This window comes from Cryptotermes secundus, unplaced genomic scaffold (assembly GCF_002891405.2).
Source record: "Cryptotermes secundus unplaced genomic scaffold, Csec_1.0 scaffold312, whole genome shotgun sequence".
NCBI classification, from domain to species: Eukaryota; Metazoa; Arthropoda; class Insecta; order Blattodea; family Kalotermitidae; genus Cryptotermes; species Cryptotermes secundus.
The window spans coordinates 229,629-244,206 of NW_019727091.1; the positions used below are offsets into that span (position 1 = coordinate 229,629).

At 37.2% G+C, this 14,578-nt stretch overlaps 1 protein-coding gene across 2 annotated transcripts in view; it reads right to left on the reverse strand.

Moving 5' to 3' along the window:
• LOC111864351 (phosphatidylinositol 4-kinase alpha) overlaps nt 1–14,578 on the reverse strand; it is a 113,300-nt gene that overhangs the window by 62,081 nt on the left and 36,641 nt on the right. Inside the window, exons 9-11 of one of the 2 annotated variants that reach the window (XM_023851543.2) lie at nt 10,816–10,887; nt 5,835–5,935; nt 2,560–2,716 (exon numbers count right to left, since the gene is read on the reverse strand). In XM_023851543.2, the coding sequence (XP_023707311.1) occupies nt 2,560–2,716; nt 5,835–5,935; nt 10,816–10,887 (330 nt within the window). The remainder of the gene's footprint in view (nt 1–2,559; nt 2,717–5,834; nt 5,936–10,815; nt 10,888–14,578) is intronic. The other variant, XM_023851544.2, reaches the window with a different exon arrangement.

Genomic DNA, 14,578 nt, shown 5'->3' on the forward strand with positions numbered 1-14,578 from the left:
GCATGGCGATAAGAGTAGTTTCCACTTACTTTGCGTTGAGTCTGCAGACGGATGGCGTTGCCGGGAGTCGAGTCGGTGTCCATTTGGACAGAGCCTACGGCCGCAAATGGCCAAAATTACTGTTAGAATAATCCCTTCCTAATTTGGTCTCTGGGTTATATACCCCTATGTATGCTTACTCATTATTTTCCCGGAGGGTGTAAGTCCGCCTCCAGTGACGTCTTATCCCAAGGTGGGTGATCTCGTTGGCTGGGATCCTAAGGGGACACACCCCCTTCTACTGCTAAACCGTTTGGCTGACACTTTTACCTCCAAATGTCCCCCCATCACACAAGTGTAAATTCTGTAGTTAGCAGTTCGATATACATTCAACGTCATTCTGCTGACTGGGCATTCCCTCGTGGCAAGCCAATGTCCGTCTAAATCCATACGCAGAAATTCCTTTAAGTTGTTTAACCTTCTTACATCCGCTTTCGTACCTCTTACAAATATTTCTCAAAACCAAATCTATCCTAACAAATATTTTCCCCTAAAATACAAAAAAATTAATACTATGTTAACATATTACCGGGAGTCGGCCTTTAGGCCACAACACACACCGTTCATAACAGCTTGAAGGAGGAAACTTCTACCAGAAGCAACAGGAATTTGCTGCAAGACAGGCATATGTAACGATGACTTAGCGCTCTTAAACTCGTGTCTCATTAAATATAGTTCTCCTGACAACAGGACAGCGAAAAATCTAACAATCTACAGCAAAACCATCAATTATTATGGGCGTTATAACATAGGTGTGCAGCTGGATGAAACACTGACGTCGAACCCCCGCAGACGATTTAAATACCTTGACGAAACATACACGTCAAACCACGCTGAACGGTTAATAGACCCTCTTTTTGAAAAAAGAAACTCTACATAAAATAACTAGTAAGGACATGTATACAGCATAATAATTCTATGTATTCATCTTTGTTTATCTCAAAAAACTTTAATACTTATGAAAAAGGTATACTGGGCAAAAAATGTATTTCATTTTTTTAAACAGTTTTTGCTCAAAACATGTCTTACTTCAGTACATATTTAGCCAGTTTAACTCAAGATGCATCATGAAGAAACACAAGTAGACCTTCATGAAAAGCGTCCACTATTGCTGTCAGAATTTAACCAAAACTAAAATATGACAAGAAATTTTAGACGAACTCTAAAGTATCAAATTTCAAGAAAATTCATTCAGCAGCTCTACTGTATTCTGCCCAAAATTTTGTAAAAATTTCTGATTTTTTCCATGCATGCTACATGCACAAATCATTTCGTCCTCTTCGATTTGATCATCTTGACCAAGTTTGGTGAGAAGAACAAATTATGAAGTTCCTAAAACAACAAAAAGAAAAAGAAATGGGAAGCTACCAGGTTGTAGTCAATTACATGACTTCATCACTGCACCTGTTTTGAATAAACACTCACAATCACTACAATATCACAGAACCTTGGGATTGCCCATTTTTAGCCTACTTTCCTTACTCTGCAAAAATAAAAGTAGGCTTATGAGATCATCATGCTCTCTGCGTGTCTGTAAATCCCCTTAGTATCAACTTTTGAATTCCAGAACTAATCTTTATGGAACTTAGTATGTATGGCATTATGGTATCTGAGTTGATCTCAATGGCACACTTCATAAATCCTTCCTATCAGTCTGTGTGTCTGTACATTGTGACAGATCATTCCACTTCTAAGAAACAAACAGGTAGTGTTCAAGAATAGACGTCCATTGCTACACAATGGTTCTAGTTACTATGGTTCACTGTTTCACAAGAGTAACGAATTGGAGATTGCACAGTAATGACTTCTTAAAAGAGGAATATGCAAAGTGACACCCTTTGAGGTGGTGTCTGCCATCACAGCAACATAACCGTTATGCCTAGAAGTCCGAGACAGAAATTGAAAAGAAGAAGAAGTCAGAAGTGAAGTCTTTATTTTATGCAGTGTAGTTACAGTGACCTTTAGAGCGTTATTATTGTTCGTAGTTACAAAGTGCTATAGTTACAGTAAGATTGAAAGTGTTATAATTAAATGTAGTTCTGACAGGTGACTATCCAATAAATCAACCCAATGATCCAAACCTATGTTTAAAGTCAATCCTACACGTGACAATATATATCCCCTTATTGTTGCTAAGCAATGGCTCGGTAAAAATGTTACTGCAGCAATGAATACACATGCAAGAATAGGAGAATTGTTGGACGCATCATTTCCTTTGTGGCCCATGTCATATCAAAGAAATTAGGCAATCAGTTCTTTCAAGAACTTCCCTGTTATTCTGTCATTTCCACCATATTACTGCTGGGCTAAAATTTACCCAAGATTCTTTCAACAAACAGTGCACTCAGAAATAGTTACAACAATGGAAGTAAATTACATTAAAGAAATTGTTAAAAGAGGTGGCCATTATGGTTTCAGTGGGCGTATTTCTTTTGGAAAACAATGCATTATGTTCGATGACTTTACAATTCTTTTCATACCTTTAAATACAACAAGATGACTAGTAAATACATAGCATACCTGTAATTTTCAATTTCTGACCATCTTTGCTTGCACTTTCACATTGCTGACGGTGTAGTTTGAATAAGATTGGACTGGGAGTAATCAAAAAGTCTCTCAGACAGTAGATGGAGGCGCTTGCAATATTGGGAAACTTCTCAGCTAATTTCCCTAGACCCTGTATTTCAAAATAATAATCAGAATCAAACAATTTAGAAGATGTCAAGAAACCAAAACAAACACACAGCTTAGAATTTCCATGCAAACATTTTCTTGTAAATGCTTTTAGTCAATAACTTACTTTTTGTACAACTAACTGTATGAAACAAGAGTTCTTCAGGAGAAGCTAAAGGTTGCTCAGTCTGTCTACAAGCTTCCCACTTCTATGGAACCCAAAAGTTCGTTACCATGTTCATAAGAGGCTGCAAAGCTGTGACACTGTAAAACATTAGTGAAATGCTGTTTTTCTTTTATGGTGAAGAATTATTCACACCATTCCAACACCCAAGCTGAAGGGCCACTCACTTTCTGCTGTCCATGCCTGCTTATTCAATGTATTCATAATCACAACAACCTTCCACAACTGGAAACCATCTCCTCCATACATAATCTGATGAACCAAGCTGCGATGACAAGGGATTCACTTGCAATAGACACTTTTGTTGACAATATCAGAAATCATTTGCACAGTTGATTGATCCTTACACTATTTAACAATATTGTTCAACTAAAGAGATGACTTAGGATCAAATTGGATGAAAGGAATTGACGAAATGTAAATATGTATGCCTGATGTAAAGGAACTATCATAGTATTTGTACTAACATATTGAAGACCAGTGCTAAAAATTGAACTTATTTCAGTTTGTGTTCCTCTTTTGTACCGTTCTCTTACTACATCTTGCCTCACTTTCCTCTGCATTATATTAATATTAATTTGTTGTGCTGTGGGTTAGAGTCCACAAAACTGATGATGGGGTCTAAGTTTTGTTTCATTTTGAAAATTCGAAATTTTCCCATATTGCTTCTTTCTTCTCATCTTCCTCATCATCTTCACTCAAACCATCCCCTGTAGCTTCCTGTGCAACTTCTTCAGTGAGATTTTGGTATCTGAAGTCCTCCTTGCCTTTATCAAGCCAGTCACAAACATCACCCGGGTTGGCTTGAAATGCTCCACAAAATTTTTCTTCTGTGCCTTCATGATCAAACTCCAGTTCTTCATTGCTAGTAAGTTTGTTCCATGCATTTTGTTTTAATTTCACTCCAGCTACTGGAGGTTGTATTGCGCAAAAGAATTAGGCGTATGAATTATCGCAAATTCCAAATTAGTGAGGTGTCAGTGCATAAGGTGGCGCACAAAATAATATAGTATTTGATTTAGTATTAATTTTTCAAGGGGGGCATGCAGTAGCGTAGTTGGCTGAGGCACTATGCTCCAAGCTTGAAGGTTACGGGTTCAAGTCCCAAAGAGGTCCCTGGATTTTTCAATTTTTCCAGCCACACTATGGCCCTGAGGTCGACTCAGCCTCTAGCAGAAATGAGTACCAGGAATTTTCTTGGGGGTAAAGGGTGGCTGGCAAGTATGGCTGACCTTACCACCATCTGTGAGCCAACTGTCTAGAAGATGTGGGAGCCTCGACGTCCAACAACACTAAGGGCCTTCATGGACTGTGACAGGGATAGCTTTACCTTCTCTTTCCTATTAATTATTCATCCATGCAACGAACAAGGTGTTGTAACATGTTAACACTTACAGTAGATCATGGAGATTAGTTCTTACTCTTTCCGAGCACACTAGTGTCATGATGTTCCTTCTCATGCATCAGTTTACACATGATGGCTGACAAAGGAAGACTCTCTGTAGAACAACACATAAAAACAGTGCTGTTCTCTATTGAAACAAGAAGTGTTGTGGTCATATAGAGGCGGTTTTGTGCCAATTTTCAAATATGGCACCTTCATTTGAAACAATTCATGAACTTTATAACCAGCTTAATAATGATAGTTCAGTATTGGAGGGGAAACGTTGCTGGTGTTGTCAGAATGGCACAAAGAAGCACCAGTAAATCAACAAGGAAGGCTACAGTACAACTAGGGATATCAAGGCGATCGATGCAACGAATATTGAAAAGTGGTTTCAATTTGTATCCAAACAAAATGATAGTGTTGCCTAAACTAAGAGTTCAAAATAAACATCAAAGAATGACATTTGCTGAATGGGTTCAGAAAATGAGGTATCATTCAACAATGTTTGGTTTTTTGATGAGGCACACTTCCACTTGGATGGTGTGGTAAATAAATAAAATGTGCAATTTTGGGCATCGGAGAATCCATGTGTGATTTATGAGAAGGTGCATCATGCACTGGGAATTAAGAGTGTGGGTCACCATCTACAGTTATGGACTCCTATGGCCAATTTTCTTTGAAGAGACAGTGAACAGTGAGCACTATTTAAGCATGCTGCGCAATACTTTTGTGCCTCACCTTCTTGCTACAGGTATGCCAGTACAAACTCAGTGGTTCACACAGGATGGAGCCACACCGCACATAGCGAATGTTGTTTTAGGCTTTCCCCATGATACTTTTGACTGACATGTCACCTGAAACCGATTTCTTAATCGTTTTGCACATAGACAGAACTAGCCCCCAAGTAGTCCTGATTTAAACCCATGTGACTACTTCCTTTGGGGATTCCTTAAGGAAAGGATTTTTCTGAAAAAGCAGCAAACAATAATGAAATTCAGAGTACTATTCATTCAGGCCTGCAACGACAAAACTGAGGATGTGTGCTGTCGAGTAATCAACGTCACAATTTGTGTTGAAGAAGCTGCCAGATGTAATGGTGGTCATGTTGAACACTTCATTCACAAGGGATAAATCTCCATGCACTGATCTTTCTTTTTGTATGTTTGTTTCTAGTATTGCAATTGAAATAAAGATTTTATTAGTAGATCAAATATTGGATCATTTCATGCGCCACTCTGTATTATTTTTATATAAAATTTAATGTATACATAAATGTTTCCCTAGTTCCCACTACATAATTAAACCCTCATTTTGTCCAATATTAAAAGCCCTCACTTTAGTGACTATAACCTAACCTAATCTAACTTACAACACTTTCATATAAATCATTTCTGAGGACATATGACTGGTGATACGATGATAATCTGCATGATAAAAAGCATTGCATTCCCAGAGAAGTATGAAAACCTCTGCTCTGGAAAATTAAATTCTACTAACACTAAAATTCCAGTTAAAAGTCTATTTATTAATTCATAAAATATACACACTTACCTCTAGGCACACCATAAGGAGAGGCATATGAGCTAGTACCAGTTTGGGTCCATGGCTAGAATTTATCTTCTCTGTTAGCCGGCCACACAAACCATCTGCTCCTGTTAACAATAAATAAGTATTAATACACTTGATAATGGCTGGTGCATTTCACATTCCAAAGGTTTAGGCATTATGAGTTTGAAGACTGTAAATACTACCTAAACATGTTTATAATGAAGTCACCATGAACAAATCACACATATTACAATACCTCAGTTTGTTATAAAATCAAAGTATTGAATGTAGTCACTATACTTCAGTTCTCCTAAATTATCATATTTGAAATTTCATATTTTTCTCAAATCTATGTATCTCATAAAGCTCATGAATTCACAATGAATGCCAAAAATATGAGATTTAAGACTTTCATGATAGTGAGTGTTCAGACTCTGGTCCTATGATTTGTGACAAGAGCTTTGTAATACTGCAGGTAGATAATTTTTTTAAGGAACCTGCTACCTCCACCTTCAGCGTTTGATGACCCTTCTAGTGTGAATATGAGGGCATCACGCCCCTTGAAAACACCAACCTTCAGCCAAAAGACTACAGTACCACAACCCAAGAAAACATGAGCGCTAATCTTGGTAGTGCTGTACATCAAACGGTATTACTGTTGTTACTGCCTAAAATATCTCCAAACTGTCTTCTTGATATTAAGAGATTCTTGGAATGTTCAATGTAATGATCTTCATTCTTTGTACAAAAATCTGTCAATATTCATATTAAAGTCAATGTAATATAATAATTATTCCACAGGATTTCTCTTCAGTATTAGTGAAATGCCAATTTAAAATCAAACAGACTACCTCTTCATTGGTTCGAGACACTACATTTAAGTTAAGAAGCATCAGCTGTGTTACACAGTACATTATTTAAACATTTTTCAAAGGCCCACACATTCTGCGAGCACAAACAAAACATATATAAACATGCTGACTTTTAATTACAGATTTAAAAGTAAGTACACGTGTTACTGGTGCATCAAGGCCATCTGTCATACACTAGTAATTGACTCACTCAAGCCAAACCAAAACTTTGAAATTTTAGACATTAATGGTACATGCCCAATAATTATCCAGTGCAAAATTCTGGCTGCCAATACACATAGCAAGTGTCAATAAAACAAGTTAGAAAAAGTATGCATGACATTACAATTCTGGCATGTTTCCTTATTTTTGTTTAATTATCCCACAAAAAACACTTTGCAAAAATAAATGTATTGGGCATAAGATAAATCTTTCATTTCCTTTTACAGTGTTTGCTGGAATAGTTAACAATGCCCACACTGGCTCTGGGGCCCAGCGAGCCAACTATCCAATGGGTGTCACAGGCTCTACCCCCCCCCCGGGTACACATTGGTAGGGGTGTATGAAGCAGGCCACTCATCTCAATCCGGTGCCAAAGTAAAAAATGGTGGACTTTCATCAATTGCCCATACATCTTCATGGTTGAGGACAACTTCACCTCTAACCTTTACTAAGTGTGAAAAATTGGTACCTCCTGAATTTAAATCCTACTACTCACAATCATTAAAACTCTGTGCAATAAAGTTTAATAATGTAATTATTAATCATTATTTGTCATACTTCACAGATAAGAGAGTTCATAAAATGTAGTATTACATTAATGCTCTCCACTTTTTCAAATAATATGAACACTGAAAGCTGAATAAAGTCTCTCTCCAATATAAGGCTGAATGGCATAGTTAAAACAGAAAAGTTCAACCTGGATGTTGTTGCAGATACACAATCCGTGTATAGAAAAAACTGCAGTTTCCAAAATTATATTATTCTACATGAAAATAAATTCCACAGTTACTCTGTGGGAGGGGGGAGGATTATAAACTATCTCTTAGAAATAATTATGAAGACATGTCTTCATGAGATCTTGCATGCAAGCAGAATCTGGTGTTAACTATCCTCAGAAAGAGTTTCCACAATTTTATTGCCTGTAAGAAATAAATTCCAGGATTGTATCTTTACCTAAAGTAGCCACAACCTACTACCTTTTGCTTCCATTCTTCTCAAAGTATTACAAAGTGATATTCTGTTCATGCAGAACCATTTATTGATCACCTCTCACCTGAAGACAGTTTTCACACATGTAATATGGTGAATGCTAGGAAGAAAGAGAACTGGAAGATGGAAAAGGGAAACAGATGAGATCTGTAGTACAACATACATTGTTCAGTTATTAAGGTTAGCTTCCCTAATCGACTAAACAGAGCAGATGTCCTTAAACCCATCACCCAAGGACAGAAAGAGGTCCAGTTTCCAAAAATTGCCTTCTCCAAAACACTGGAAGATGGGCAAAGTACAAAATCACAGTAATTCCAAGAAAACCCAAGGTCTATTTCTGGCAATTCTAGCTATGGAGGAAAAAAGGTATTATGTTAAATGGAAATTATTCTGAAGAAGACTGCATTTTAAGGATTTTATGACAAATCAGGGTAGCTCAAATGCCTGCAGAGAAAATTTGTGACTACACCACGTTAAAAAATTAATAAACCTAAGACTCATTTAAAACTTTTTTCTCCTCCTATTACAATATACAAAAACGCATTTCAGGGGCATTACTAAAATATTCAGCTAACATCATGCATGCAGTCCTTCTTGAGGAGTCAACAACTGCTCATGCATTCAAGAAATTCCCAGCATTCTATGTAACCTGGTGTTCACAGGAGTCTGCCAATGGTCCCTATCCTAGCACAGTTTCACTAAGATACACTTTAATATTATTCTTCCATCTACATCCAGGTCTCCCTTGTGGATTCCCTCCTTCAGGTTCCCTTACTAAATCCTCATATGCACTCCTGTTTCATGCGCTATTTGCCCCACTCAGCCCATTCTTGACACAATCACCCCAACATCATCTGGTGAGAAGTACAAGTTACGAAGTTCCCACCATGCATCCATCTCCCACCTCCTATTATTTCAACTTTCCTAGATCAAAAAAATCCATTCAGCACCCCATTCTCAGACATCCTCAGTCTACGCTATGCCTTTAATGTGAGACCAAGTTTCAAACTCGTACAAAACCGAAGGCAAAATTACAATTATGTTCTTTGTTTTTCTTTGTGACAGCAGGTGAGAAAATAAAAGATTCTGAGGTGAATAGTGGCAAGAATGACCTGACATTAATCTGCTCTTAGTTTCCTCATGGAACAAATTTGATTTGTTACTGTCCGATTGTATATTTTACAGTTATGGATGTAAATAAAATTATGAATTGTTCCAAAATATTTGATCACCAGTCATATTTTTGAAGGAACTGTTTGTTATCTCTGTGTTATGATTATGTCCTCCAGTCTGGTGATGCATCAACATATACTTCAGTTTTCTCTATATTTACTTCTAGACCAATCAACATGACAGTGAAGAAAACTGCATATGAGGAACTTCACAATTTCTGAAGAAAGCAGTCATCTGGGATGTGGTGCCATGTAGATAATGTGTTAACTGACGTTTTGGAGGAACTAGTCTGTTAGCACCTGCTCACACTGGTTCCTCGTTCGTGGATTTTCTTCTTTTTTCTTCTACCCTGAAGATGGAGGCTATACATTCGTCTGAAACGTCGGTTAACACAATATCTACACAGCACCACATCCCAGAAGACTGCTTTCTTCATAGTCATTGGTGTGAAAACCTCAAATCTTACATTCATAATTTGTACTCCACATCACATATTTTTATGGTGCTCAAACCTGGGAGGATGAAATTGGTGGGACATGTAACTAACACAGGAGAGATGAGAAATGCATACAAAATATTAGTCAGGCAACCAGAATAGAGAAGACCATTTGGAAGACATGGGGATATATGGAAGGATAATATTACAAGACATTCTGGAGAGAACCAATCACGTACTTTCTTTTCGCTACAAATTGTGTGTGTATGTGTATGTGGGCGCACGCGCGTCTTCGTTGCCACAGGAGTGTGATTACTGAGACGTTGCCTAGCAACGGCCATCTGTTTAGCTCTGGCTTTCAGGCATCATGTCACATTGCTCCCTCCTTAAGACTGCTTGTTCCAAGTAGTCTACAGGTGTACCATCATTTCTTCTCTTCTGAGGGGGCATGCATGTGATCTGCATAATCACCCACACAAATGACACTGCTCCCTCCTTAGGGCTGCTCATCTTGAGCAGGCATTCAAAGTTGTTAAGACAGGGGACACACAGACAGCAAGGTGATCTCATATGCCTACCTTAATTTTTTCAAAATAAGGAAATTTGGCTAAAAATGGATCTTAAGGAGAGGATATGAGGGACTCGATTCAACAAGCTCTGTGCAGGGCCCAGTGGCAGGCTGTTAGGAACAGTTACAAACCTTCAGGTAACATAGAAGACTGGGAACTGCTTGACAAGCTGAGCCTTCTCGCCTTCTCAAAGTCAAATCTTGTACATGGAGCTGGCTGGTCAGTTTTCATGCAAAATTTTTTTTATTAAGTACAACTTTTGCATGTGCATATTACCATAGCAATATTCTGTTGGATGATTAAGTCAAGGAGGATGAGATGGGCAGGGCATGTACCACGATTGGGGGAGATGAGGAATGCATATTGTATGGACTGGATTGATCTGGCTCAGGAAAGGGACCAGGGGAGGGCTCTTATGAAAACATTACTGAACCTTTGGGTTCCATAAAACGCTGGGAAGTTCTTGAGTGGCTGCATAACTGGCGGCTTCTGAAGGAAGGGCTCAGCTCCATGAAGTTAGTTTTACTTAGTTAATTCATTCTGTTACTTTTGAAAGTGATAACTCGTGTTAGTTTGACACAAATAAAAAAATTCAAACCAGAAATGAATAGTGTAGCATTTCTAAACATCACATCACAATTTCTGCACTGAAAGGGTTAAGGAATGAAAACACATGCCTCTGAAGGCTATTAATATGGTTAGTTAAACACAACCTCACACACACACACATCAGACTATCCAACCTTGGACCTTTGTATTGATGCGAGAAGAGAGAGCAGAGAGCAGAGACGATATGTCATAGCCTCCACTCCCTCCTGTAAGAAAACACATCAAATTCATGTGAACAGAATGTAGACAGCTAAGGAAATTTTAACTTAAAGTTCAGTTCAGCTGCCATCAACCATGTACACCACCGTTAAAAATAAAACCATTCAAGCCATTATCATTACCAATAACATCAGCAGCAGCAGTAACATTATCATGGATTTGTCTATTCAACAGTTCAAACTATTTTATATTATTATATCTGCAGGCTTACCAAATTTTTATCAGTGTTCATATCTGGCGATTATTATGATTCTTACACCAAATAATGGGCAACATTAGCAATGGATATTAGTAGTAGTAATGAAGGCTCAAATTAAAGGTGAAATATATATAAAGGAAAACTGTAAAACCCAGACAAATTTGTTCACTGCCACTCAACATGGAACAGATGTACTCTAGTGACAGGATATCTGTCCACAAATTAGCTTGAAGAACAACTGTTAAGATCTCACATGAATCATATATCACATGAAGAAGATAATTCCACAGAAATTATAATTAATTTCAGTAACATTAAACTAAATATGCAGGCACTTGAAACAATTCTGTACTGCTGCTTTAAAACTTTGAAACAAGTGCTGCAAAATACAGCTATTAACTAAGTGCCACTGTACATTTCCAATGAATGTAATACCCAGAATTCTAATTCACTTCATGCTATGGTCTTGTTTAAAGTAAAGTAACAGGTACAAACTTGGTATTCTGTAATCACTGTCAAGTATTTTACACTACAGAGTGTAACAATACATTCATTCATTCATCAGTAATCTGTCAGATGGCATACTCAAACCCCCTCACCACGATAAGGTGGAGACACCAACGAAGGGGTAACAATACATATGGAGAATAAAAAAGAATAGTAGGATGGGCTTTGGAACGACAGAGATATGTACGGAGAAGGACTTGGTTGTTTGATGATCCACAGGAAGGTAGGAAAGTTGGAGGGGGGGAAAAAAGAAGACATAAAAATATGAGAAAAGAAAGAGTTCAAGATAATTTAACAAATCTCTCAACTACTATTCTGCAGCTGAATAAGAACAGTATGAGGATGAAAGTTCTAGTAAAATTTGCACTTGCATTATTCTTGAAGTCCTTATACATTTGTAAGCAAAATAAATGGCATTATACTGAGCCTTACCTGGTAGATTCAAGTAATATACTGAAAAATATTTGATTTTCTTTGATAACAACTTGTGATCTTCACAAGGCCTTTGATTGTGTCAACTATGATATTCTGCTTTCAAAGTTGGAACATTACAGGATTAAGGGAAGAGCTAACGATGTAATTAAATCCTATCTATTAGATAGACACCAGAGAGTAATAGTTGTTTCTGACTCAATTAAATTCTACCCTATGGGAGCCTGTTATCGTTGGAGTCCCTCAAGGATCCATACTTGGTCCCCTGCTTTTCCTTCTATATGTCAATGATTTGCCTAATGCCATATCTGATTTATCCAATCCAGTCTTGTTTGCGGATGATACAAGTCTAATAATTACTAATCCTGATACCCCAATATTTGAAAAAGATATAAATATACGTACTTTTAGAAAAATTAAATAAATGGTTTAGTAGTAATTTATTACTACTAAATGTTACAAAAACTTATTTTCTACAATTTGTAACTAAAAACACAAGAGCTCTTGATTTAGGTATAATATGTGGATAAAAACAAATAACCAATGTGAATGTTACAAAATTTTTAGGTTTGGTTACTGATCATAAATTGTCACGGCAAACCCATATTGACCAAATGATACCCAGACTAAAGAAGGCATCCTACGCAATTAGAGTATTAAAACCTCTTTTATCCTTCGAGTGCCTAAAAACTGTTTATTTCTCCCTAGTTCATTCAATATCTTATGGTATAATATTCTGGGGGAGTTCAGCCCATGCAAAAATCATATTTCAAATACAGAAAAGAATAATAAGAATTACTACCAATTCTCATAATGTGGACTTGTGCCATACTTTATTTAAGGAGTTACATATACTGCCACTTCAATCACAATATATACTTGTATTTTCCTTACTTATGCTGGTTGTCAAGAATAGAGATTGCTATATAACAAACCCTGATGTCCACACCCATAATACCAGATTTAATCATGACTTGCAGCTTCAGCTGGTAAACTTAACGATATTTCAGAAAGGTGGATGGTATTCTGGTATCAAACTTTATAACCACCTCCCTCCAGAGCTTAAACAATTATCTTATGACATCCCTGGATTTAAAGTGGAGTTAAAGAAGTTTCGTATCACAAATTCCTTTTACACTGTTGAAGAGTACTACTGCTGGAATAAAGATTGATCCCTCAAGTATATTTAAATAAACACAGTTGCCTATTGCTAGGATGCAACGGACTATGGAATAAAATACACAGGAAAAAGGTACTACCGTTGTGATATAGGTGTATTATATGTTAAGAAATTAGATTTTATATGACTATATTAAGAGTCTTGGTGGTCTCTTGATCATGTATGTAATTTTATATGTTATTTTGATATATGGAATGTATTGTTGTACAGTAATCTTGTTGTACTTCTTTTGGCTTATTTTGGACTCCACCCATCGTCTGGTATGTAAAAGACAAAAGACCACGACGTTTCGGAGACTGGATCTGTCTCAGTCTTCAGGTGGATAGGGAAGGATAAACCTACTCAGTTGGGCCCACTAGAAAGAGCTAGTCTCAATCACTGGACAAACCCTGGTCTGATTGAGACTAGCTCTTTCTAGCGGGCTCAACTGAGTAGGTTTATCCTTCCCTATCTACCTGAAGACGGAGACAGATCCAGTCTCTGAAATGTCGTGGTCTTTTCTCTTTTACATACCAGACGATGGGTGGAGTCCAACATAAGCCAAAAGAAGTACAGTATACACCATCGTCAGAATCCTTTCAAGTCTATCTGAGTAATCTTGTTGTATTGAGTATTCAAAATTCTGACGATGATGACTATCTGATTATGTATGTATATTCATATGTTATANCCGTTGTGATATAGGTGTATTATATGTTAAGAAATTAGATTTTATATGACTATATTAAGAGTCTTGGTGGTCTCTTGATCATGTATGTAATTTTATATGTTATTTTGATATATGGAATGTATTGTTGTACAGTAATCTTGTTGTACTTCTTTTGGCTTATTTTGGACTCCACCCATCGTCTGGTATGTAAAAGACAAAAGACCACGACGTTTCGGAGACTGGATCTGTCTCAGTCTTCAGGTGGATAGGGAAGGATAAACCTACTCAGTTGGGCCCACTAGAAAGAGCTAGTCTCAATCACTGGACAAACCCTGGTCTGATTGAGACTAGCTCTTTCTAGCGGGCTCAACTGAGTAGGTTTATCCTTCCCTATCTACCTGAAGACGGAGACAGATCCAGTCTCTGAAATGTCGTGGTCTTTTCTCTTTTACATACCAGACGATGGGTGGAGTCCAACATAAGCCAAAAGAAGTACAGTATACACCATCGTCAGAATCCTTTCAAGTCTATCTGAGTAATCTTGTTGTATTGAGTATTCAAAATTCTGACGATGATGACTATCTGATTATGTATGTATATTCATATGTTATAGTGTATTGCTGACTTGTGCTATATCTGAGGCAGATGCCTCCATGGATTTTGTAGAACTGTAAATAAATGAACGAATGAATGAACATATTTGCTAGAAAC